The 23,975-nt window shown below is 42.0% G+C and overlaps 1 protein-coding gene across 1 annotated transcript in view; it reads right to left on the reverse strand.

Moving 5' to 3' along the window:
- PPP2CB (protein phosphatase 2 catalytic subunit beta) overlaps nucleotides 1-20,924 on the reverse strand; it is a 30,659-nt gene extending 9,735 nt beyond the window's left edge. Inside the window, exons 1-2 of the mRNA XM_033848904.2 lie at nucleotides 20,791-20,924; nucleotides 1,172-1,381 (exon numbers count right to left, since the gene is read on the reverse strand). Coding sequence (XP_033704795.1) covers nucleotides 1,172-1,381; nucleotides 20,791-20,892 — 312 coding nt within the window. The 5' untranslated portion in view covers nucleotides 20,893-20,924. The remainder of the gene's footprint in view (nucleotides 1-1,171; nucleotides 1,382-20,790) is intronic.
- Nucleotides 20,925-23,975: the final 3,051 nt, after the last annotated feature.

The raw sequence follows: 23,975 nt of genomic DNA on the forward strand, positions 1-23,975 counted from the left end.
AAAAGAAATTTTAGACATGTCAAAAAAACCCCAAAACAGGCCCTGCCAAATGTGGGCAAGATTTCAAATGTATTTATATAGCTTCCTTTCCATAACAGAACATAGAGACATACTTTATGGCATACTTTTTGGTTAGCAATGTGTCTGATACGAAGTATAAAAAAGCATCAGATTCTGCAAACCAAAAAGCTGCAAATGCATACTTCACATGTATTCACTAAGCATCCATTATGTGTCCAGCACTAAGCACAGAGTTCAAATCTAGTACCAGGTCCACACAAATATAATACATGAATTCTGCTGGTTAGGGACTAATTTCACTTAAGGAAGTATGAGAAACAAGGCAGTACACCACTATGTAACATAAATAAGGGATGGAGGATACATTTTACGATAATTTAGAGTAGAAGGAGTAAAGCTAAGGTGGTTGAAGGCTTCATGGAAGAAGTAGGACTTGAGCTGAGTCTTGGCAGAAGGGGTAAGAAATCAGAGACAGAGTAATCGTTTGGGGAAATCAGGTAAATATTTGGAGATAGCCAGAGCACTGAAATACTCTGATCTGAGGCAAAGAGTTTATGCTACCAACTACTAGCAGCAAATTCAGGCTAGACAGTAGAGGACCAGCCAAGGAGTGTGAGCTCGATTCTGCAGGTAACACAGAATCACTGAAGAGTTGGGAACAGTGAAGTAACAAGATGAATGTTAAATGAGAGAGGTTTAATCTGGCAGCATATGCAAGGTGGATCTGGAGGGGTCAGATCTTGGAGGCAGAAATATTAGCTACCACACTACTGCACTAATTAAAGTGTGAAGCGATGAAGATATACATCGTATGATAGTAAAAACAGAAAGACAGGAATAACAGATTTTGCAAGGCAAGGATTTTTAAAAAACTTATTAGTTGACTATATATGAGGGATAAGTTGACTAAAAATGATTCCAAGACTTCAGCTATGGATTACCTACAACAATAATTTACCAGAAGTAGGCAGGAGAGGTTTAATGTATCTTTTTCATGTCTCTCTCTCAAAAGATGTAAAATGAAGTGTTATTTTAAGGGGCTATAAAGTGAATGGATCATAAACTAGAACATGTGATATGCAATGCCACCACTCTTGCCTTTTGCCTATTAAAGCTTGAAAAAAAAATAAATAAACTTCATTAACCATACCTTTAATGCCACAAGAAGAGTCACAGTCTCCACAGAATAATAACCTCTGTCTACATAGTCACCCATGAATAGATAGTTTGTATCTGGTGACTTCCCACCGATTCTAAAGAGTTCCATAAGATCATGGAATTGACCATGCACATCTCCACAGACGGTAACAGGACAACGGACCTCTTGCACATTTGATTCTTTTGTTAAAATTTCCTTAGCCTGTTAAAAAAAATGAAATCAACAATTAAAAAAAAACTTCTATCACAAATTTTTTTTTTTTTTTTTTCCGGTACGCGGGCCTCTCACTGTTGTGGCCTCTCCCATTGCGGAGCACAGGCTCCGGACACGCAGGCTCAGCGGCCATGGCTCACGGGCCCAGCCGCTCCGCGGCATGTGGGATCTTCCTGGACCAGGGCACGAACCCGTGTCCCCTGCATCGGCAGGCGGACTCTCAACCACTGCGCCACCAGGGAAGCTCCAATCACAAATCTGAAGGCATCATTTCTTGTCTATTAAAAGAAAATCTGGAGGAAAAAACCACCTGAATGTGTATTATAAAATCATAAAACTAAAACCACAACAAGATTCCACTTTACACCTACTAGGATGGCTAAATAAAAAAGAATTACAAGTGATTTTGAGGATGTGGAGAAATTGGAACTTTCACACAGTGTTGGTGAAAATCTAAAATGGTACAACTGCTGTGGAAAACAGTCTGACAGTTCCTCAAGGTGTTAAACATAGAATTACCATGTGATTCAGCAATTCCATCCCTAGATACATACTTAAGAGAAATGAAAACTTAAGTTTACACATGTTCATGGCAGCATTACAATAGCCAAAAAGTGGAAACCACCTAAATGTCCATTAACTAATGAATAGACAAAATGGTATTATTCATTCAATGGACTATTAATAATAAAAAGAAAAAGAAATGACGTCCTGACACATGCTATAACTCTGAAAACATATTAAGTGAAAGAAGATAGTCACAAATGGTCATGTATTGTATGACTCCATTTACGTGAATTGTTTAGAACAGACAAATCTACAGAGACAGAAGATTAGGGTTGCCTAGGGCCGAGAGGTAATAACTAAGGGGCATGGGATTTCTATGCCTATTCTCATACCCTATAGGCAGGAATGCACATATCTGGAAAGCTAACAAAATGTAAACTGATCCGAGGCAAAGACTGCCTAACCTCAATATCCACTATCCCTTTCCTTCTCAATAATTAAACTCATTGTATTCAATCAGATAGCCATGCTCCGAGATGAAAAACTACATTTCCCAGCTGCCTTAGTCCAGGCTGCCGTAACAAATAACAGACTAGGTGGCTTAAACAACAGAAATTTATTCCTCACAGTTCTGAAGATTGAGAAACCCAAGATCAAGGTGCCGGTTGATTCGATTCCTGGTGAGGACCCTCATCCTGGTTTGCAGAGGGACGCCTTCTTGCTGTGTACGCCTTCTTCACATGGTATTAAGAGAGAGAGGTCATCTCTCTAGTGTCTCTTCTGATAAGGGGCACTAATTCCATTCATGAGGGCTTTACCCTCATGACCTAATTACCTACCAAAGGCCCCACCAGCCTCTCATGCAACCACAAATGGCTGTAAGACTAAGTTCTGGTCTGTATGATGTAAGGAGTGTTATGTGGGAACCAGAAAGTTTCCTTAAAAAGGGGATGTGCCCTTCATCGCTCTCCATCCTGTTTCCTAGAATGTATATGTGATGGCTGGACTCCAGGAGCCACCTCTACCACAAAGAGGGGCTTGCTCTTCCCTAGGAAGAGCAAGCAGAGTGCTGGAAGGTGTGGCAGGCTGACAAAACACACTGCAAAGCGATGCTCCCTTCCCGATCACCAGAACCTGTGTATATTACCTCGTATGAAAAAGATGTGATTAAGCATCTTGGGGGAGGCACTTATCCTAGATTATCCCAATAGGCCCTAAATGTAATTACATACACCCTTATTAGAGAGGGAGAGGGAGTTTTGAGACAGACACACGGACAGAGAAGTCCATGTGAAGAGAGAGGCAGATTGAAGTGACGTGGCCAGGAGTGCCAGCAGTCTCCAGACTCTGGAAGAGGCAAGGAACAGATTCTCTCTTACAGCCTCCAGAGGGTGCGTGGCCCTGCTGACACCTAGGTTTTGGACTTCCAGCCCCCAGGGCCGTGAGGGATAAATGTCTGTTGTTTTAAGCCGCCCAGTTAGTGGTAATTTGTTACAGCAGCCCCAGGAAACTAACACAGCAAGATGTCTGGTTTCCTGATACCTCAGTGGAGTTATCACCCCTGGACTGCCTATCTCCAGATTTTCCTGTACATGGAGAAATACAAACTGCAACCTTGGTTCAGCCTTTATTATTTTGGATTTTCTGTTACACAAACCAAACCTAACACTAACTGATACATGGTTACACATTGGACCAAGCAACTCCACTTCTAGGCATCTACACTATGAATAAAATCAGATAAATATGTATGGATATAAGTAAAGGAATGATTGCTTTTAAGAAAAAGAAAAATGAAACTATAAATGTACACTGGATAGTTAAGAAAACAAATATGAAACATCCACAGAATGGAATACTAAGTAGACATTAAGAATGTTATAGAAGTATATTTGATATAATGGGTATCTGGTATATAAATGAAAAAGGCAAGTCACAAAACTACAAGATCCCCTGTTTAACAAGAAAAACTGTCTAGGAGTTCCACACCAAGAAAACTGCTCTAACAATTTTCAGACACGATCATGTTAGGTTCTTCAAATAGCTGGTTCAGATCACAGGACCAAACTTTCACAGCAGAGTCATTCAAGTCAAGCCCAAAGCATTAATGAACTGGGGTTAAAGACAAAAAGTCCTTAATATAAAAACCAATTTATAGGGACTTCCCTGGCAGTCCAGCAGTTAAAAGACCTCGCCTTTCCAATGCACGGGGTACAGGTTCAATCCCTGGTTGGGGAGCTAAGATCCTACACGCCTTGTGGCCAAAAAACCATAAAAAACATAAAACAGAAGCAATACTGTAACAAATTCAATAAAGACTTTAGTAATGGTCCACATTAAAAAAAGAAAAAAATCTCTGAAAAAACCCAAAAACCAATTTATAGAAGCCAAATCCCAAAGTTAAAAGGATCCTAGTATAATGGCTGAAGATTGAGAAAACAAGTAGCAGAGAGGTCTTTCAAGAGCAACATAACCTTCTGCAATGGAACTAACAACTGGAAAAAGTCATGGCAACAAGCTTAAAAGTGAGTAAAATCACTATGTCATCTGCTTAGCAAGCATCAAGTAATTTGTTTTTCAAGTCAAATGGGAGCAAATAACCAACATTTTCCAGAAATATTTAAAACAGAATCCTCAAGTCATGTAACATTAAGAATTTTTAACAAGCTCACCCTGCTTAAAGAACCTACTAAAGGAAGTATTACCAAAAACAGAGGAAAGATTCCTTAATATATAGTTCCCAAACAGGACAAGTTAGGAGGCTGATAAGCCATTCGCTCTGATGTGCACCATACACCGCAATCACGTGACATATCAAAGTATTCCTGAAGAGTAAGGTTCATGTATCCATGTCACATCTGTCAGGTGTCTAGTATAGGCCAGGCACCAGAGATAAAAAGAACAGGTAAACTCTCCACCTCAAACACGCTGGCTTTGATGAGCTCAAACCAAACAAAATAAAAACTTCTGTTTACAGAAAGAGATAAAAGAAAAATGCCTGGGGAAATATTTACAGCACACAGGATAACAATAATACTGACATCTGTAGTATAAAGATATTTGTAGAATAAGTTACAATACGCCTCAAAAATAATTGATTCAGTCAATCCTAATTAAGAGGTCACATTTTTGAGAGGCCCAAGAAGACTATTTATATGAAAGCATTTGAGAATATAAAGCTCTGAATTAGCCTTCATTGTTTAAACTGTTAAATGAAAGAAGGTTTTAAACTATTTTTATAACAGTTGACTTAAAATGTAAAGTTATATTTTCTGTATTTTAAATCAAAAAGTTAATTTTTAAGTCTAGGTAGGGAGATTGTCTACATTGATGGCTTTATTAGTTCCCAAACTTGTAATAGTGACACTATGAAGTTTTGTTGAAAAACTTTTATTCACTTACTATACTGATCTCCTTAAGTTTTAAGAGTAAAAAGGGGTCACGAGACTAAAAAGCTTGGAAATCATTATATTAATGCATCTGTTCTGTTGACCTACATGTAAGATGTAAGATGAAAGATAAGGGTAGGTCGGTTCACATTACTACAAAGACATGTATCATTCACCTCAACTTGCTTTCAGTGACTATTTCGTCCTATTACACCAATCCAAAACACTGATGTTAGAATACGTAAAACAAAATCCCAACGAAAGTCTGTATACACACTGTTAGAATCACAAAGAAAGTCAGTCTACCTCCAGGTTCATCTATGCCAACTGGATGCACCTAGCCCAGACTTTTAACCTGAAGTGACTCTAAGCAGTAGAGACAATGGCAAGTTCTACTCCCACACAGGTGTTCTCTCCAGCGTTCTAAATCGTTTCTATGGTATGATTTTGACTGCGGCTCCAATCTCTCTTTAATTTCTGCAAAATTTCCAAGCTTGGTTCTCCAGCTTGCCTTCTGATTCTAGGCTACTAAACATTCTTCTGGCAAATGACATTTCTGCTTAAGTTAGCCTGGTAAACTTCCCAAGAGTTATGAACAGTGTAGTCCATATTTTTCTTCTCTTTGCCTATAATTAGTTAGAATGAGATATGTGCAGAAGTCTTCCAGAAAAATGAGTTCTCCCATTTGAAATCTAACTGTGTAACCCTAAGACCTATATACACTTCAGTTTCTTCACTGAGACTAGGTATCTGTGAGTCTGTGTCTCTCTAAAATGTGAAGTCTTACCTTCCACATGTGTAATATGGAAATAGCTATGCTTTTCCAAATTCAAATTCTCTAAGGGTTGATTCTTAGCTGTGTGGCAAAATACATTATTTTATTATCATCATGTTACTGAAGTATCTTCTTCTCAGGGGGGAAGAGAAGACCTAAACTGTGGGTTTATTTTTCTCATGTAACAAGAAGCCTGGACATAGGCAGCGCTGGGTTGGTGCAGCTTCTCAAGGACCACTGGGGCAGCAGACTCTTTCCCTTCACCTTCTCTGCCATCCTTAGTAAACAGAATCACCATCTCATGGTCATAAAATGATGATGCATCTGTAGGCACTGCATCTGGTATCTTACTCAGCAAGAAGGGGCAAAAGGCCAAAGGGCACATTCCAGTCTAGTCTATCCATCTCACAAAGTTTTCCCAGAATTCTCACTGGCCAGCTGAGACACATGCTCCCTGCTGCCCAATCAGTCACTGGGATGGGGCGAGAATGAGGGCAGAGCTGCTACAAGGTGTAATTCCGATTAGAACTGAAGGAAATTTTAGAGATTATCAAGCGTCTCCTTAAAGGTCTGGCAAACGGCCAGAAATGTCCGAGATCACAAATGAAACAGCATTTTTACCAAGTTTATTCATAAGATAGCTTCCCAATTTTGTTCAGAAAAAAAATCAAACTGAAGAGCATAAGTCATTAGAGAGTTCAATTGGACCCGATGTCTATTTTTGTGATTATTAATTAAAAAAAAAATACTCAGCCGATGGTTCCAACTCTAAAAAGGAAACCTGCTTCATATACGAACATTATCATTACGGTCTCACTTTAAATATAGAAATAAAAAGCCCCAAAATGTAAATATTATCCAATTCAATTAAAAAAAATTTATTTATTTTTGGCTGCGTTGGGTCTTTGTTGCTGCAGGCAGGCTTTCTCTAGTTGCGGTGAGCGGGGGGCTACTCTTCATTGCTGTGCGCGGGCTTCTCTTGCGGAGCACAGGCTCTAGGCATGTGGGCTTCAGTAGTTGTGGCACATGGGCTCAGTAGTTGTGGCGCACGGGCTTAGTTGCTCTGTGGCATGTGGGATCTTCCCAGACCAGAGCTTGAACCCATGTCCCCTGCATTGGCAGGTGGATTCTTTTTTTTTTTTTTTTTTGCGGTACGCAGGCCTCTCACTGTTGTGGCCTCTCCCGTTGCGGAGCACAGGCTCCGGACGCACAGGCTCAGTGGCCATGGCTCACGGGCCCAGCTGCTCCGCGGCACGTGGGATCTTCCCGGACCGGGGCACGAACCCCTGTCCCCTGCATCGGCAGGCAGACTCTCAACCACTGCGCCACCAGGGAAGCCCCGGCAGGTGGATTCTTAACCACCGCGCCACCAGGGAAGTCCCACAATTGTTCTTTTAAGGATATATGGTTATCTTAACCCAGCACAGGTTTTATAAAACTATGAGGATGGGTTAAGATATGTGATTTACAGTGTGTGTGTGTGTGTGTGTGTGTGTGTGTGTGTGTGTGTGTTTGCTTTACCATAATACTTCCTAAGCTTTTATCTACATAACAGTGAAGTACTTTGTCAGGCCAGAGCCAGCCCCCCTCCAATATTTTTATCTTTACTGTACAGATTCCTGATGTTTCTAAACACTTGATTTATAGCTAACACCCTTTATTGTAAAGTGATCTTACTGTGAGATCACTCTGGCTTGCCTTCAAGGAAAGAATGTGCTGGACTGGCAGAAGTAAGTATACAGTTCATCTGATACTTGGAATTCTCAGTGTAAAAACCCTTGTGTGTCTGGAGTCCCCAAGACCAGCCCCAGGTTTGGTGGTGATTCATAAAAGAAGGTCCACACAACTCAGCACGTAGTCGTACTCATGGCTATGATTTATTACAGCAAAAAAGCAAAATCAGCAAAAAAGGGCACATGCGGCACAGCCCTGAGTAAATCGAGCGCAAGCCTCCAGAGTCCTCTCCCAGTGGAGCTGCAGAGAGTGAGCCTAACACCTGCAGCAGCAAGCTGAAGCTACACATGTGAAATCCGTCAGTCACGGGGAAGCTCATTAGAGGCTCTGTGCCCAGGATTTGTAAAGGGGAGCTGGTCACATGGATACCCCCTGCCTAGCATGTACCAAACTTCCAGACTTCAAAAGCACAGCACGTGTTGCATAAATCACACTGTTTGCATAAACAGTTTAGGCACAGCGAGCCACGCTTAACAGGGGATGGTGGGAAGCCTCCCCAAATCCAAGTTTCCAGACACCAGACAACCTTGAAATGAGGCCTTTCTACATACAGTGGTCTTAGGACTGCTACACTCTTTTCTGTACACCGTGTAATTCTATATATAATTCTCACGAGTGCTTTTTAATGTGACTTAGCACCCAAAGTTTAATTATCTCTAAGACTCTGACAAGACCAAGTTTAAACTGTGAAGTGAAGGACTGTGGTGATGGTAAACGCCACCCGGCACAGACACCTCCAGGCATAAAGCTTAACAGTATACCAGCAAGTTTAACGCGTCGCTGTATACCTATCCATTCAAACTTGCTTCCTTTCTCACCCATTTAAAACAAATTCTTTCTTGTTGCTATAAAGTCAAATCTATCTTAGGAAAAGAACTGAGAAAAATAAAGCTTTGGGAATGACATTCACATATAATGCTTTATTTTTCCTCTACCCACATTTTAAGAATGCAGAACATATAAATGTCAAGTCTCCCCAGCTTCTCAACAGGTGGCATTCTATTTTTAGCTTTGTGCTGGTGCCCACTGCCAGAGCCATGATCCCAAAGGGCTACCGTATTTGGTGTTGGCAGAGCCAGTATACAAGTTATTTTCTTTCCCCTCTATGTACACATAAATAATCTGCTATAAAACATTAGAGTCTACCTCTTACTCCTAGGCAAATTCATCTAAAGAAAGCCATAGAACAGAGTGATCTCCAAAACAGATGAGATTAAATGAAGTTCCAAATCCTACAGGGCTAGGTTAATGTAAGTAGGGTGGCCTGTCCTCCTACAGTTACAAGGTTCTTCCATAAATGAGAACTGACCTTTTTTTTTTTCAATACAAAGAAATAAACCTTTTCGTTCAGTTCAACCACAGTCAAGAGTCTGTATGCCAGGCAATGTCAAGCTTGGAAACACAAGAATAAATCATATGGTCTGTTGAAATTAAGAAAGAATGAACTATATGTATGTACACAGGCCAAGACAGATTGTTTGGTTAAAAAAAAAGATTTCAGTATAACTGTGATCCCACTTTAATGAAAACAATACACCACAAACATCCTCCCTACCCCCCAAAACCCATGTTTTTTGCACACAGAGAACAAGGCCTGGAAAACTATCTAATGTTTGCCTCTGAGGCAGGATGGTAGTGGACAGGGAAGGTGGGTGCAACAGTGGAGAGCATTTGCTTTTCCCCTACATTTCTGAGATGTTCAAATTTTTAAAAAACAAATATGTATTACTTTTTCAATCTGAAAAAAATAACTTTTTAAACTTCAAAACAAATTCCAGATGGCAATAACTTAATTATGAAAACCACCACAGTGCCGTATTCATATAAGGGAATTTTATTCAGCCACAAAAAGGAATGAAGTACTGACACATGCTCAGCATGGAAGAATCTCCAGCCAGACACAAAACATTACGTATTACATGATTCCATTCATATACAATGTCTAGAACAGGCAAATCCATAGAGACAGAAAGTAAATCAGTGGCTGCCAGGGGATGGGGGGAAGGGAGAATGAGGAGTGACTGCTAGTGGGCAGGGGTTTTTTTTTCTGGGGTGATGAAAATGTTCTGCAATTATATGGAGATGGTTGCAAAACTTTATGAATATACTAAAACCACGGAACTGTACACTTTATAGGGCGACTTTTATAGTATGTGAATTACATCTCAATTTAAGAATATGAGGAGCGGGCTTCCCTGGTGGTGCAGTGGTTGAGAGTCCGCCTGCCAGTGCAGGGGACACGGGTTCGTGCCCCGGTCCGGGAGGATCCCACATTCCACGGAGCAGCTGGGCCCGTGAGCCATGGCCGCTGAGTCTGCGCGTCCGGAGCCTGTGCTCCGCAACGGGAGAGGCCACAACAGTGAGAGGCCCGCGTACCGCAAAAACAAACAAACAGAAAAGAATATGAGGAGGAACTTCCCTGGTGGTCCAGTGGTTAAGAATCCGGGCTCCCAATGCAGGGGGCCCAGGTTCGATCCCTGGTCAGGGAACTAGATCCCGCATGCCGCAACTAAAGATCCCGTGTGCTGCAACTAAAGATCCCGTGTGCTGCAACTAAGACCCGGTGCAACCAAATAAATAAATAAATATTAAAAAAATATATATATATATATATACATGAGGAAAACCCCAAAACTAAATGTGAAATGCTGTTGCAGCTCTGACTTAGCCTTCTTTGAAGATGACAGTGATTTTAATGCCATTTTTCTTAGAAAATCTAAGTTCAGAAATATAGTCTACATAGTCTAAAGTGCAGTGATTGTTTTGGCATTAATTTTATCTTCAATTTCTGGTATTCTGGTTTCCTTTCATCAAAGAGGACTTCATTCACCAAGTCCTTCAGAGCATTTGTCCTGAAAAAAACACTGAAAGAAAACTTTCTGCAAGATCTTCAAAGTAGAATAAAAGGCACATGTTGCAAATAAAACTACTCCATGTGAAACGTTTATAAAGTATCTTCATTTTTTCTATCTATGAACATGATTTTACACATCATACGTAAAGTCGAGAAATGATGAATTGATTTTAAAAGGTCTGTTTTCTAGTCATTAGCAGTAGTTCATGTTAGTCTAGTTTGCTTTAGTTACTTTACCTGTCTGCTATGAAAGGTTGGCTTAGAGAAGCACGGAACATGATGATTTGTTCAGTCAGTAAAATTGGGTTTTAACCTCATATTCCACTGTAATCATGTCATTCTTTGTTATAGTAGAAAGAGACGAGCTATCTAGGTGAGAGGCCCGCATACCGCCAAAAAAAAAAAAAAAAAAAAAAAGTTCTAGCCACAGAATGTCCTTGGCAGTGCCAGACCGGCTCTCCAGGCACACTCTCTTTCTAAATCACTGTGCATACTGCTGCTGCAGAAACAAACGGCAGAAGCAATCTCTCTACACACGTAAGACAGTCAAATGTGCAATCAGCTCCAAAGCTGGACTGCTAATTTAAGTTCATGTTAAGAGCTAATCGCCTTCTTGGAAGACATGCCTTAACTATTTTATGCAAACAGTTTTTCTCTAGACAGAAATTAACCTTGAAGGCCGACATACCATATCATTCATACCCATATTTTTTGTAGCTGTTCTCCAATTGGCATTAGGATGGGTTTTATTTTTGCCACTACTCAAAACAGGGCTTTTTCCAGTACCACTTTGGTCTTAATTTCAGCTGACTCCTTCACGTTTTAGGCAATCTGAGTTAGAATAGGAATTTAATTTTGAGGGAGAAATCACCCTCACAACGATGTACCTTTCTATAGAATAGTATTTCTAACAGACTCCAAAAAAATCATGTTACTTAAAAAAAAAAACCTAAAATCTAGTCACAAAGAATTAAACAAAAAGATGATATTTACAATTAGGTTTGACTTTTTATTGTCTCTCACATTTTTTCTATATGCCTGCCCCCAATGCAGGGGACACGGGTTCGAGCCCTGGTCCGGGAAGATCCCACATGTCACAGAGCAACTAAGCCCGTGCGCCGCAACTACTGAGCGTGCGCTCTAGAGTCCTCGAGCCACAACTACTGAGGCCACGTGCCACAACTACTGAAGACTGTGTGCTCTAGGGCCTGTGCTCTGCAACAAGAGAAGCCACTGTAATGAGAAGCCTGTGTACCGTGACAAAGAGTAGCCCCCGCTCACCGCAACTAGAGAAAGCCCGCGCGCAGCAACGAGGACGCAACGCAGCCAAAAAAAAAAATAATAAAATTTTAAAAAGATATAATGAAACTGCATTTTTCAGAGTTCTAGAACCACTCTATAGAAAACCTCTTTTGAAGTACATTCTCCACAGAGAAGTCATATCAACACTTCTACTTATTTTGCATCTTTTTCCAAAAGAAAATAGGATGACATTTAAAACAAGATAAAATAGCTACTTTTATTTTTAGCTTTTCTTCATTTAATACTCATTGCTAATTTCTGGTCAGGACTTTACACCAGTAGTATCTTAATACAACCGCTCCAGGAGATCAGCAAGTACGATAATCCCTGTCTTAGATAAGGAGTCAGAGGTGCAGAGACTGGCAGCCATCAAGCTGTGGAGCCAGGGTTTGAACTCAGGCTGCCTACTAGAGTTTGCTATAAACAAACACTGCACTTGGCAGGAAAAAGGCGGGTAGAGGTAGGGAAATGAAATGGAACTTCAGACTAACGCTAGAAGACAGAAAATATACACCACAGAGGTTCACCACAGCTGCTAGAAGGGGGCTGCCGCACGAAGCACTGCTCAGGGGGGTAGCAAGGAAGGGCTACCGTCACTCTTCTCCAGCCCGTCGGCAACCTCATCAAAGGGGTGGAGGACAAAGATGAATGACAGGAGATTTTCACTTAAAAAAATCATGCTTAGTGGCAAAGTACAAGTATACAAAGAAAGAAGTGGGTAAGATACCAGCTGAAATATACCTCAGAGGTCCTAGAGATGGGCAGTCCAATTTATTTAGGAGCTGAAGTTAAAAGAATCTCTCTGGGCAAATTCAGAAAGCTTGCTCAAGTGATTAAGGCTCAAGTGTGACTGAGCAGGGGTACAACATTCTTCTCCAGGAAGACATCTTAAAATTATTAGAGAGTCAAAGGTAAAACCAATTCAACTACCAACTTTGCCCATAACTTCAAGTCTACATCTACTGTTCACAGTGAGGTTAACTGACTCAGCTAATTTCAGAATTGGATATTTCACCTGACACTAGAGCCTGAGAGATCGAGTTAAAACATATATTCTAAGACATGAAGTTATAGTTTATCATGCAAGAAAACTGAATGTCGATTTGAAGCGGTAAGTAAACAATTTGTTTCAGAAACACAAAAATACCATTTGCTTGGCAGTTCTATTTACAGAACTAAATCCTCTTGAGTCAACATATAGTTATTTAATAGACTCACAGACACAGAAAACAAAGTTATGGTTACCAAAGTGGATGGGGGGGGATAAATTAGGAGTTTGGGATTAACATATACACACTACTATATATAAAATAGATGAACAACAAGGGCCTACTGTACAGCACAGGGAACTATACTCAATATCTTGTAATAACTTTAATACAAGAGAGAATCTGAAAAAGAATATATATATATATGTAAAACTGAATCACCTGGTCCTGAACCAAGATGGTGGAGTAGAAGGACGAGCTCTCACTCCCTCTTGCGAGAACACCAGAATCACACCTAGCTGCGGGACAATCATCGACAGGAAGACACTGGAACTCACCAAAAAATATACCCCACATCCAAAGACAAAGGAGAAGCCACAATGAGATGGTAGGAGGGGTGTAATCACAGCAGAATCAAATCCTATAACTGCTGAGTGGGTGACTCACAGACTGGAGAACATTTATACCACAGAGGTCCACCCACTGGAGTGAAGGTTCTGAGCCCCATGTCAGGCTTCCGAAGCTGGGGGTCCGGCAACGGGAGGAGGAATTCCTAGGGAATCAGACTTTGAAGGCTAGCGAGATTTGACTGCAGGACTTTCACAGGACTGGGGGAAACAGAGACTCCACTCTTGGAGGGCACACACAAAGTAGTGTGCGCAACGGGACACAGGGGAAGGAGCAGTGACCCCAGGGGAGACTGAACCAGACCTCCCTGCTAGTGTTAGAGGGTCTCCTGCAGTGGTGGGGGGTGGCTGTGGCTGTGAGGACAAGGAAACTGGCAGCAGAGTTTCTGGGAAGTGCTCCTTGGTGTGAGCCCTCCCAGAGTCCACCATTAGCCCCACCAAAGAGCCCAGGTAGGCTCCAGTGTTGGGTTGCCTCAGGCCAAACAACCAACAAGGAGGGAACCCAGCCCCACCCATCAGCAGACAAGCAGATTAAAGTTTTACTGAGCTCTGCCCACCAGAGCAACACCCAGCTCTACCCACCACCAGTCCCTCCCATCAGGAAACTTGCACAAGCCTCTTAGATAGCCTCATCCACCAGAGGGCAGACAGCAGAAGCAAGAAGAACTACAATCCTGCAGCCTGTGGAACAAAAACCACACTCACAGAAAGACAAGATGAAAAGACAGAGGGCTATGTACCAGATGAAGGAACAAGATAAAACCCCAGAAAAACAACTAAATGAAGTGGAGATAGGCAACCTTCCAGAAAAAGAATTCAGAATAATGATAGTGAAGATGATCCAGGACCTCTGAAAAAGAATGGAGGCAAAGATCGAGAAGATGCAAGAAATGTTTAACAAAGACCTAGAAGAATTAAAGAACAAACAGAGATGAACAATACAATAACTGAAATGAAAACTACACTAGAAGGAATCAATAGCAGAATAACTGAGGTAGAAGAACGAATAAGTGACCTGGAAGACAGAATGGTGGAATTCACTGCTGCAGAACAGAATAAAAAAAAAGAATGAAAAGAAATGAAGACAGCCTAAGAGACCACTGGGACGACATTAAACGCAACAACATTCACATTATAGTGCTCCCAGAAGGAGAAGAGAGAGAGAAAGGACCCAAGAAAATATTTGAAGAGATTACAGTCGAAAACTTCCCCAACATGGGAAAGGAAATAGCCACCCAAGTCCAGGAAGCGCAGCGAGTCCCATACAAGATAAACCCAAGTAGAAACACGCCAAGACACGTAGTAATCAAACTGACAAAAATTAAAGACAAAGAAAAATTATTAAAAGCAACAAGGGAAAAACAACGAATAACATACAAGGGAACTCCCATAAGGTTAACAGCTGATTTCTCAGCAGAAACTCTACTACAAGCCAAAAGGGAGTGGCATGATATACTTAAAGTGATGAAAGGGAAGAACCTACAACCAAGATTACTCTACCTGGCAAGGATCTCATTCAGATTTGATGGAGAAATGAAAAGCTTTACAGATAGGCAAAAGCTAAGAGAATTCAGCACCACCAAACCAGCTCTACAGCAAATGCTAAAGGAACTTCTCTAAGTGGGAAACACAAGAGAAGAAAAGGACCTACAAAAACAAACCCAAAACAATTAAGAAAATGGTCATAGGAACATGCATATTGATAATTACCTTAAACGTGAATGGATTAAATGCTCCAACCAAAAGACACAGGCTTGCTGAATGGATACAAAAACAAGACCCATATATATGCTGTCTACAAGAGACCCACTTCAGACCTAGGGACACAAACAGACTGAAAGTGAGGGGATGGAAAAAGATATTCCATGCAAATGGAAATCAAAGGAAAGCTGAAATAGCAATACTCATATCAGATAAAATAGACTTTAAAATAAAGAACGTTACAAGAGACAAGGAAGGACACCACAAAAAGATCAAAGGATCAATGCAAAAAGAAGATATAACAATTATAAATATATATGCATCCAACACAGAAAGCATCTCAGTACATAAGGCAAATGCTAATAGCCATAAAAGAGGAAATCAGGGCTTCCCTGGTGGCGCAGTGGTTGACAGTCCACCTGCCGATGCAGGGGACACAGGTTCGTGCCCCGGTCTGGGAAGATCCCACATGCCGCGGAGCGGCTGGGTCCGTGAGCCATGGCCGCTGGAGCCTGTGCTCCACAGCGGGAGAGGCCACAACAGTGACAGGCCCGCATACCGAGAAAAAAAAAAAAAGAGGAAATCAACAGTAAGACAGTAATACTGGGGGACTTTAACACCTCACTTACATAAAGGGACAGATCATCCAAAATGAAAATAACGAAACAGAAGCTTTAAATGACACAATAGACCAGATAAATTTAATTGATATTTATAGGACATTCCATCCAAAAACAGCAGATTACACTTTCTTCTCAAGTGCACACGGAACATTCTCCAGGATAGATCACATCTTGGGTCACAAATCAAGCCTCAGTCAATTTAAGAAAATTGAAGTCATATCAAGCATCTTTTCTGACCACAACGCTATGAGATTAGAAATGAATTACAGGGAAAAAAACGTAAAAAACACAAACACATGGAGGCTAAACAATGTTACTAAATAACTAAGAGATCAGTGAAGAAATCAAAGACGAAATTTAAAAATACCTAGAGACAAATGACAATGAAAACACGACGATCCAAAACTGATCGGATGCAGCAAAAGCAGTTCTAAGAGGGAAGTTTACAGCAGTACAAGCCTACCTCAAGAAACAAAAAAAAATCTCAAATAAGCAATCTAACCTTACACCTAAAGAAACTAGAGAAAGAAGAACAAACAAAACCCAAAGTCAGCAGAAGGAAAGAAATCATCAAGATCAGAGTAGAAATAAATGTAATAGAAACAAAGAAAACAATAGCAAAGATCAATAAAACTAAAAGCTGGTTCTTTGAGAAGATAAACAAAATTGATAAACCATTAGCCAGATTCATCAAGAAAAAGAGAGAGGACTCAAATCAATAAAATTAGAAATGAAAAAGGAGAAGTTATAACAGACACCACAGAAATACAAAGCATCCTAGGAGACTACTATAAACAACTCTACGCCAATAAAATGGACAAGCTGGAAGAAATGGACAAATTCTTAGAAAGGTATAACCTTCTGAGACTGAACAAGGAAGAAACAGAAAATATGAACAGACCAATCACAAGTAATGAAACTGACACTGTGATTAAAAATCTTGCAACAAATAAAAGTCCAGGACTAGATGGCTTCACAGGTGAATTCTATCAATCATTTAGAGAGGAGCTAATACCCATCCTTCTCAAACTCTTCCAAAAATTTGCATAGGAACACTCCCAAACTCATTCTATGAGGCCACCCTCACCCTGATACCAGAACCAGACAAAGATACTACGAAAAAAGAAAATTACAGACCAATATCACTCATGAATATAGATGCAAAAATCCTCAACAAAATACTAGCAAACAGAATCCAACAACAGATTAAAAGGATCATACACCATGATCAAGTGGGATTTATCCCAGGGATGCAAGAGTTCTTCAATATACACAAATCAATCAATGTGATACACTATATTAACAAACTGAAGAATAAAAACCATATGATCTCAATAGATGCAGTAAAAGCTTTTGACAAAATTCAACACCCATTTATGATAAAAACTCTCCAGAAAGTGGGCACAGAGGGAACCTACCTCAACATAATAAAGGCCAGATACGACAAACCCACAGCAAACATCATTCTCAATGGTGAAAAACTGAAAGCACTTTCTCTAAGATCAGGAAAAAGACAAGGATGTCCACTCTCATCACTATTATTCAACATAGTTTTGGAAGTCCTAGCCACAGCAATCAGAGAAGAAAAAGAAATAAAAGGAATACAAATTGGAAAAGAAGAAGTAAAACTGTCACTGTTTGCAGATGACATGATACTATACATAGAGAATCCTAAAGATGCCACCAGAAAACTACTACAGCTAATCAATGAATTTGGTAAAGTTGCAGGATACAAAATTAATGCACAGAAATCTCTTGCATCCCTATACACTAATGCTGAAAACTCTGAAAGAGAAATTAAGGAAACACTCCCATTTACCACTGCAACAAAAAGAATAAAATACCTAGGAATAAACCTACCTAGGGAGACAAAACACCTGTATACAGAAAACTATAAGACAGTGATGAAAGAAATTAAAGATGATACCAACAGATGGAGAGATACACCATGTTCTTGGATTGGAAGAATCAATATTGTTGATATTTGTCCCAAAGCAATCTACAGATTCAATGCAATCCCTATCAAATTACCAATCGCATTTTTTTACAGAACTAGAACCAAAAAATCTTAAAATTTGTATGGAGACACAAAAGACCCCAAATAGTCAAAGCAGTCGTGAGGGAAAAAAGTGGAGCTGGAGGAATCAGACTCCCTGACTTCAGACTATATATACTACAAAGCTACAGTAATCAAGACAATATGGTACTGGCACAAAAACAGAAACATAGATCAATGGAACAAGATAGAAAGTCCAGAGATAAACTCACACACCTATGGTCAACTAATCTATGACAAAGGAGGCAAGAATATACAGTGGAGAAAAGATAGTCTCTTCAATAAGTGGTGCTGGGAAAACTGGGCAGCTACATGTAAAAGAATGAAGTTAGAACATTCCCTAACACCATACACAGAAATAAACTCAAAATGGATTAGAGACCTAAATGTAAGACCGGACATTATAAAACTCTTAGAGGAAAACATAGGAAGAACACTCTTTGACATAAATCACAGCAAGATCTTTTTTGATCCACCTCATAAAGTAAGGGAAATAAAAATAAAAATAAACAAATGGGACCTAATCAAACTTAAGAGCTTCTGCACAGCAAAGGAAACCATAAACAAGACGAAAAGACAACCCTCAGAATGGGAGAAAATATTTGCAAACGAATCAATGGACAAAGGATTAATCTCCAAAATATAAACAGCTCATGCAGCTCAATATTAAAAAAACAACCCAATCCAAAAATGGGCAGAAGACCTGAACAGACATTTCTCCAAAGAAGACATACAGATGGCCAAGAAGCACATGAAAAGCTGCTCAACATCACTAATCATTAGAGAAATGCAAATCAACACTACAATGAGGTATCACCTCACACCAGTAAGAATGGGCATCATCAGAAAATCTACAAACAGCAAATGCTGGAGAGGGTGTGGAGAAAAGGGAACCCTCTTGCACTGTTGGTGGCAATGTAAATTGATAGCTACTATGGAGAACAGTATGGAGGTTCCTTAAAAAACTAAAAATAGAGCTACCATATGACCCAGCAATCCCACTACTGGGCATATACCCAGAGAAAGCCATAATTCAAAAAGACACATGCACCCCCATGTTCATTGTAGCACTATTTACAATAGCCAGGTCATGGAAGCAACCTAAATGCCCATCGACAGATGAATGGATAAAGATGTGGTACATATATACAATGGAATATTACTCAGCCATAAAAAGGAACGAAAATGGGTCATTTGTAGAGACGTGGATGCATCTAAAGACTGTCATACAAAGTGAAGTACGTCAGAAAAACAAATATTGTATATTAACGCATATATGTGGAACCTAGAGAAATGGTACAGATGAACCAGTTTGCAGGGCAGAAATTGAGACACAGATGTAGAGAACAAACGTATGGACACCACGGGCGCAAAGCGGTAGGGGTGGGGGGGTGGGGAGTGTGGTGGTGTGAGGAATTGGGCGATTGGGATTAATATGTATACAGTAATATGTATAAAATGGATGACTAATAAGAACCTGCTGTATAAAAAAATAAATAAAATAAAATTCAAAAAAAAAACTGAATCACTTTGTTGTATACTTGAAACTAACACATTGTAAATTAACTATACTTCAAAAAAAGTTATTTAATACATAAAGACGCTAAGCAACATTACACGTAGTTAAAAAACACTATTCTAACTACTTAATATTAGCTATTACTCCTCCATTCCTAATATGCTTAATTTTAAGGGTACCCTATAAATAATAATGACAAAATCTTTCTTTCTTTAGTGCTTTTCTGAGGCATCCTGACTTCCAAACACAATTATAAAGAAAGTCTTACGGATTTTGGCTTAAACCCCCTCCCCCAAAACCCAAAAACATTAAAAAATAAACAACTTCGTTACTCCTTCACATGGAACCTTCTTACATAAAAATTATTTAGTCCAAACTACATAAAAGATGAATGAGAAAAGATGGAAAGTCCGAAATAATTACAGTGGTTAAGAAAACAATGCACACAGAATTCAGAAAGTTGTCTCGGATCACACTATCAACAGCAACTGTAAACAGTAAACCACCTGCATATTTTATTACTTTCTGGAAATAAAAAAAACTTCCATATAATAGTAATAACTTTCTGAAAAGTGCTAACCTGCACGAAAAACACATACCCCATTAAACATTTCAGGCAAGCACTGTTGCCAAACTTAAGACTTGCCGTCTTGTTTCTGAAAATCAACAATTTTTTGCTTCCAAAGAGCCTCTCAACGTGAAGACCAGTCACCATCTGTCTCAACTAAAGTCAAGTTCTATTTTAAAAATCACAGTCTGTCATCACACCCACCTCTCTACAAACAAATGCTTCACGCATACCAATTTACTGATTTTTGATGGGCCCGAGTCACCTGAGAAAAAGCCTGGGTGTATTACAGAGCGCGTTGATAGTCACAACACCCAGGTTCGTTTTCGGTGCATTTTCAATTTTGAGACCGCACGAGATTCATCTGCCGGCCAGCTAAAGCGCCGGGATGGCTAGTCCGCACGGGAAATGCTGGGGTGTCAGCAATCCCCCCACAATAGCGTTGGCGACCCCAATCACACTCAGGGCGTGGATTCCGGGTGCCACAATGCCCCCGCCCACCTACCCCGGACCCCACAGGCCAGGACCAGGAACGTCCGGTCCGGATCGTGGGCTGGGTTCCCGGGGGTCCTGGAAGGGCCCGACCCCACCCGGGGAAGGATGCCCAAACCGGAGACGCAGCCCTGCGGGTCCCCGGACCGGCGCGCCGGACACAGGGCAGGCATTCCGGGAGGGGGTGGGGGGAGGGCAGAAAGAGGAGGGGGAGGAGGAGGAACGGGGTCCCCGCCCGCATCTCGCCCCTTTTCTCTCTTACCTTTTCGCACAGCGTCCGCACCTGGTTCTCGTTCAGTTGTTTACACTCGTTCAGCTGCTCGACCCACTGGTCCAGCTCCTTGGTGAACGCCTTGTCGTCCATGGTGGCCTGAGCCCCTCCCCCGCTGCCTCCCGCCCCCCTCCCCGCCCCCGCGCGCCCCAGCCCCGGGCGCCGCTCCCCTCGCCCGGCGCCGCCGCCGCCGCCAGCTCCCAGGGGGAGAGGAAGGAGCCGGGGAGTGCGACCCCGCGCCCCGCCCAAGCCCCGCGGGCGGCTCCGGGCGCACGGCCTCCGGGAGACCCCTGCCCGCCCTGGCCCGTTGGGCCGCGCGCCCCAGGAGTCGGTGAAGGGCGCGGGGAGGTGCGGGGCTTCCGCGCAGCTCCCGCCGGACGATGGGCACCTGCCGCCGCCGCCTCCCGCCCGCCGGCCGCTCCCGGTTCCCTTGCCCCTTGTCTCTCGCTCTTTCTCTCCCCTCCCTCCGGGTGTCCGTCATCGCCCGGGCATTTCCGCCGGGAAAAGGCGAGCAGGCGGCGCCGCCGGGGCCCGAGACGCGGGGAGGGATGCAGCGCCTCCGTGTGGCTCGGCGGAGAAACGGGCCGAGGGGCCGAGGGTCGCGCCGCTTTCTCGCTCTTCCACTTTGTATCATCCTTTTTCACTTCGGGTCCGGACCAAGCGCTCCAGGTTCTTCCTTCACATCCTTTTCTCTGGGAATTCTGTCCGCACCTTACTCTCTTGCAGTGCTTTCTCTTTTCTCTCTGTCTCATTTTTTTTTTTTTAGCGCTCTGAGGAGGGAATTGGTAAGCTTGTGTCTCTCCTCGACCACACAGACCCGAGAGTCTAGCACTCTCCTATAGCAGGCATTCCGTATCTATTAAATAAATAAATAAATAAATAAATAAATTCTTTCCGGTCTTAGCTCTGTCATTAGCTAGCTGTGCAGCACTGACATCTCGAATCCTCCCTTTCAGCATCAGAAAGACGAGCCGATTGCTCTGTGGTATCAATGTGACCCTTCCAACTCCAGCATTCTTCACCGCGTTTATGCAGTGTTTACTGAATTCTGATGATTTGTTCATTCAACGAACATTTAACGAGCAACTGCTAACTGCCAGGTCCCTTGGAGCGCAGGTGCTAACCAAGCATACTTCCTCTATCAGGATGTTGCCTGAACCCAAGTGGCAGGCAACGTCCGGTATCAGAAGGCAAGGACTCCCTCTTGGCATTCCCAGCCTCCTAGCCATGTCCTTGGACAATCACCGGATCGCCCCCAGCCTCAGATTCCTCATTTGTTAAAAGGGCGCGGCGAGGCCTATCTTTTAAGTTGTGATGATTAAATTCTACAAGTGCTTATCCAATAGTACAGTATGGGAGCCGTGTTAGTTGCCTAATCCTTCCTAGGCAACAGCTACCGAAAGCTTTAGAAAGGTGGCATTCGAACTGAATTTTTTTTTTTTTTTTTTTTTTTGCGGTACGCGGGCCTCTCACTGTTGTGGCCTTTCCCGTTGCGGAGCACAGGCTCCGGACGCGCAAGCTCAGCGGCCATGGCTCACAGGCCTAGCCGCTCCGCGGCATGTGGGATCTTCCCGGACCGGGGCACGAACCCGTGTCCCCTGCATCGGCAGGCGGACTCTCAACCACTGCGCCACCAGGGAAGCCCTCGAACTGAATTTTGAACCTTCTCCCCAGGCAAAACCTTGAAGTTGCCTGGAGAAGAGGAAAGAAACTTTTTTTTGGAGAGTGGCAGAGGACAAATGTGTGAAAGACCATGGTCAGTTTGGAAAGCTATAAATACTCCTAGCAACAGAAGTAAGTCATATGGTGGGAAACAAGGTTGAAAGAGCTCCTGTTCTCAAGTGACTTGTACATAGCAGCAAACCAACTGAAGGACAGGACATGAAAAGATGGTGAAACAGTACTGAACAGAAGGGGAACCTGCATGATTGCAACAGATTTGCAGTCTCTGAGGCGGTTAGTCTGTAAATGTTGAAAGGAGGCTGCATCTCAGGTAAATCTGGAAAGCTCAGAATGAGAATGAGAGGAAGAATGGTATTTCTGGAGTTCCTACAGAGGATGGACAGAGAACAGAAAGTATACCTTGAGGAGAAATGGGAACTACAAATAGTGTTTAGGGAGGGAGGTCCTTGACATAGAAGCAAATGTGTTTGGGATTAATGTGCAAGAACGCTCTTAGAGCTGGGAGTAGACAGGTGAGTTTGCGAGAACAGGGCTGCTGAAATGTTTAGTCAGGTTATGCTGTAGAGCAAGTAAGAATGCTTTTGAGTGCTTCTTATCTGCTAAGTGCTTCGAATGTATTTAGTACTTCAATAATCCTATGACCCAGGGGCTGTTGTTACCCTCCATTTTACAGATGAGGAAACAGAAACATAGAGGTTTAAAAATGCGTTCGCGTCACACAGATAGTAACTGGTGGACTAAGGATTAATTCCCAAGTCTGTCTGACTTCCACTCTTGTCATTTGTGTTACGTGACCTCTGCAGTCTGGACGGGAGTACGGAAAGCTGGAGGTTTCTTGGTGATTATAATATCAGTTTTCAGTATTTTGGTTATGAAGCCATCTTAATTAAAGATAAAAACTATAATTCTTAAAATCTTTCTTTCTTCACTCTTTGCTTCTGTTGTATATGTATATGTGGTGTGTTTTCTGTTGTGGAACATAACCATTATTCTCCAATCCTTGCTAATCGTTTGTCATGCAACGCTGCATTTAATCTTAGGTTTGCAGACCAGATCTAAATTTCTTTGTTTTCAAAGAGACAACCAGAAGTGTTTGTATTTTTGTTTTGTTTACCTCTTCCCTTCTGGTCACAGAATTCTTAAATCATTAATTCCAGCAAACAACCCTTTGCCTTAAAATTACATTTTAGATTTTGTTCCTACACAATTGTCTGGGTTATTTTAAAATATGTAAACATTGAGGGACTTCCCTGGTGGCGCAGTGGTTAAGAATCCGCCTGCCAATGCAGGGGACACGGGTTCAAGCCCTGGTCCGGGAAGTTCTCACATGCCGCGGAGCAACTAAGCCCTTACGCCACAACTACTGAGCCTGAGCTCTAGAGCCCGCGAGCCACAACTACTGAGCCCACGTGCCACAACTACTGAAGCCCACGCGCCTAGAGCCCTTGCTCCCCAACAAGGGAAGCCACCGCAATGAGAAGCCCATGCACCAC

The sequence above is a fragment of the Tursiops truncatus genome, chromosome 21, assembly GCF_011762595.2.
Source record: "Tursiops truncatus isolate mTurTru1 chromosome 21, mTurTru1.mat.Y, whole genome shotgun sequence".
NCBI classification, from domain to species: domain Eukaryota; kingdom Metazoa; phylum Chordata; class Mammalia; order Artiodactyla; family Delphinidae; genus Tursiops; species Tursiops truncatus.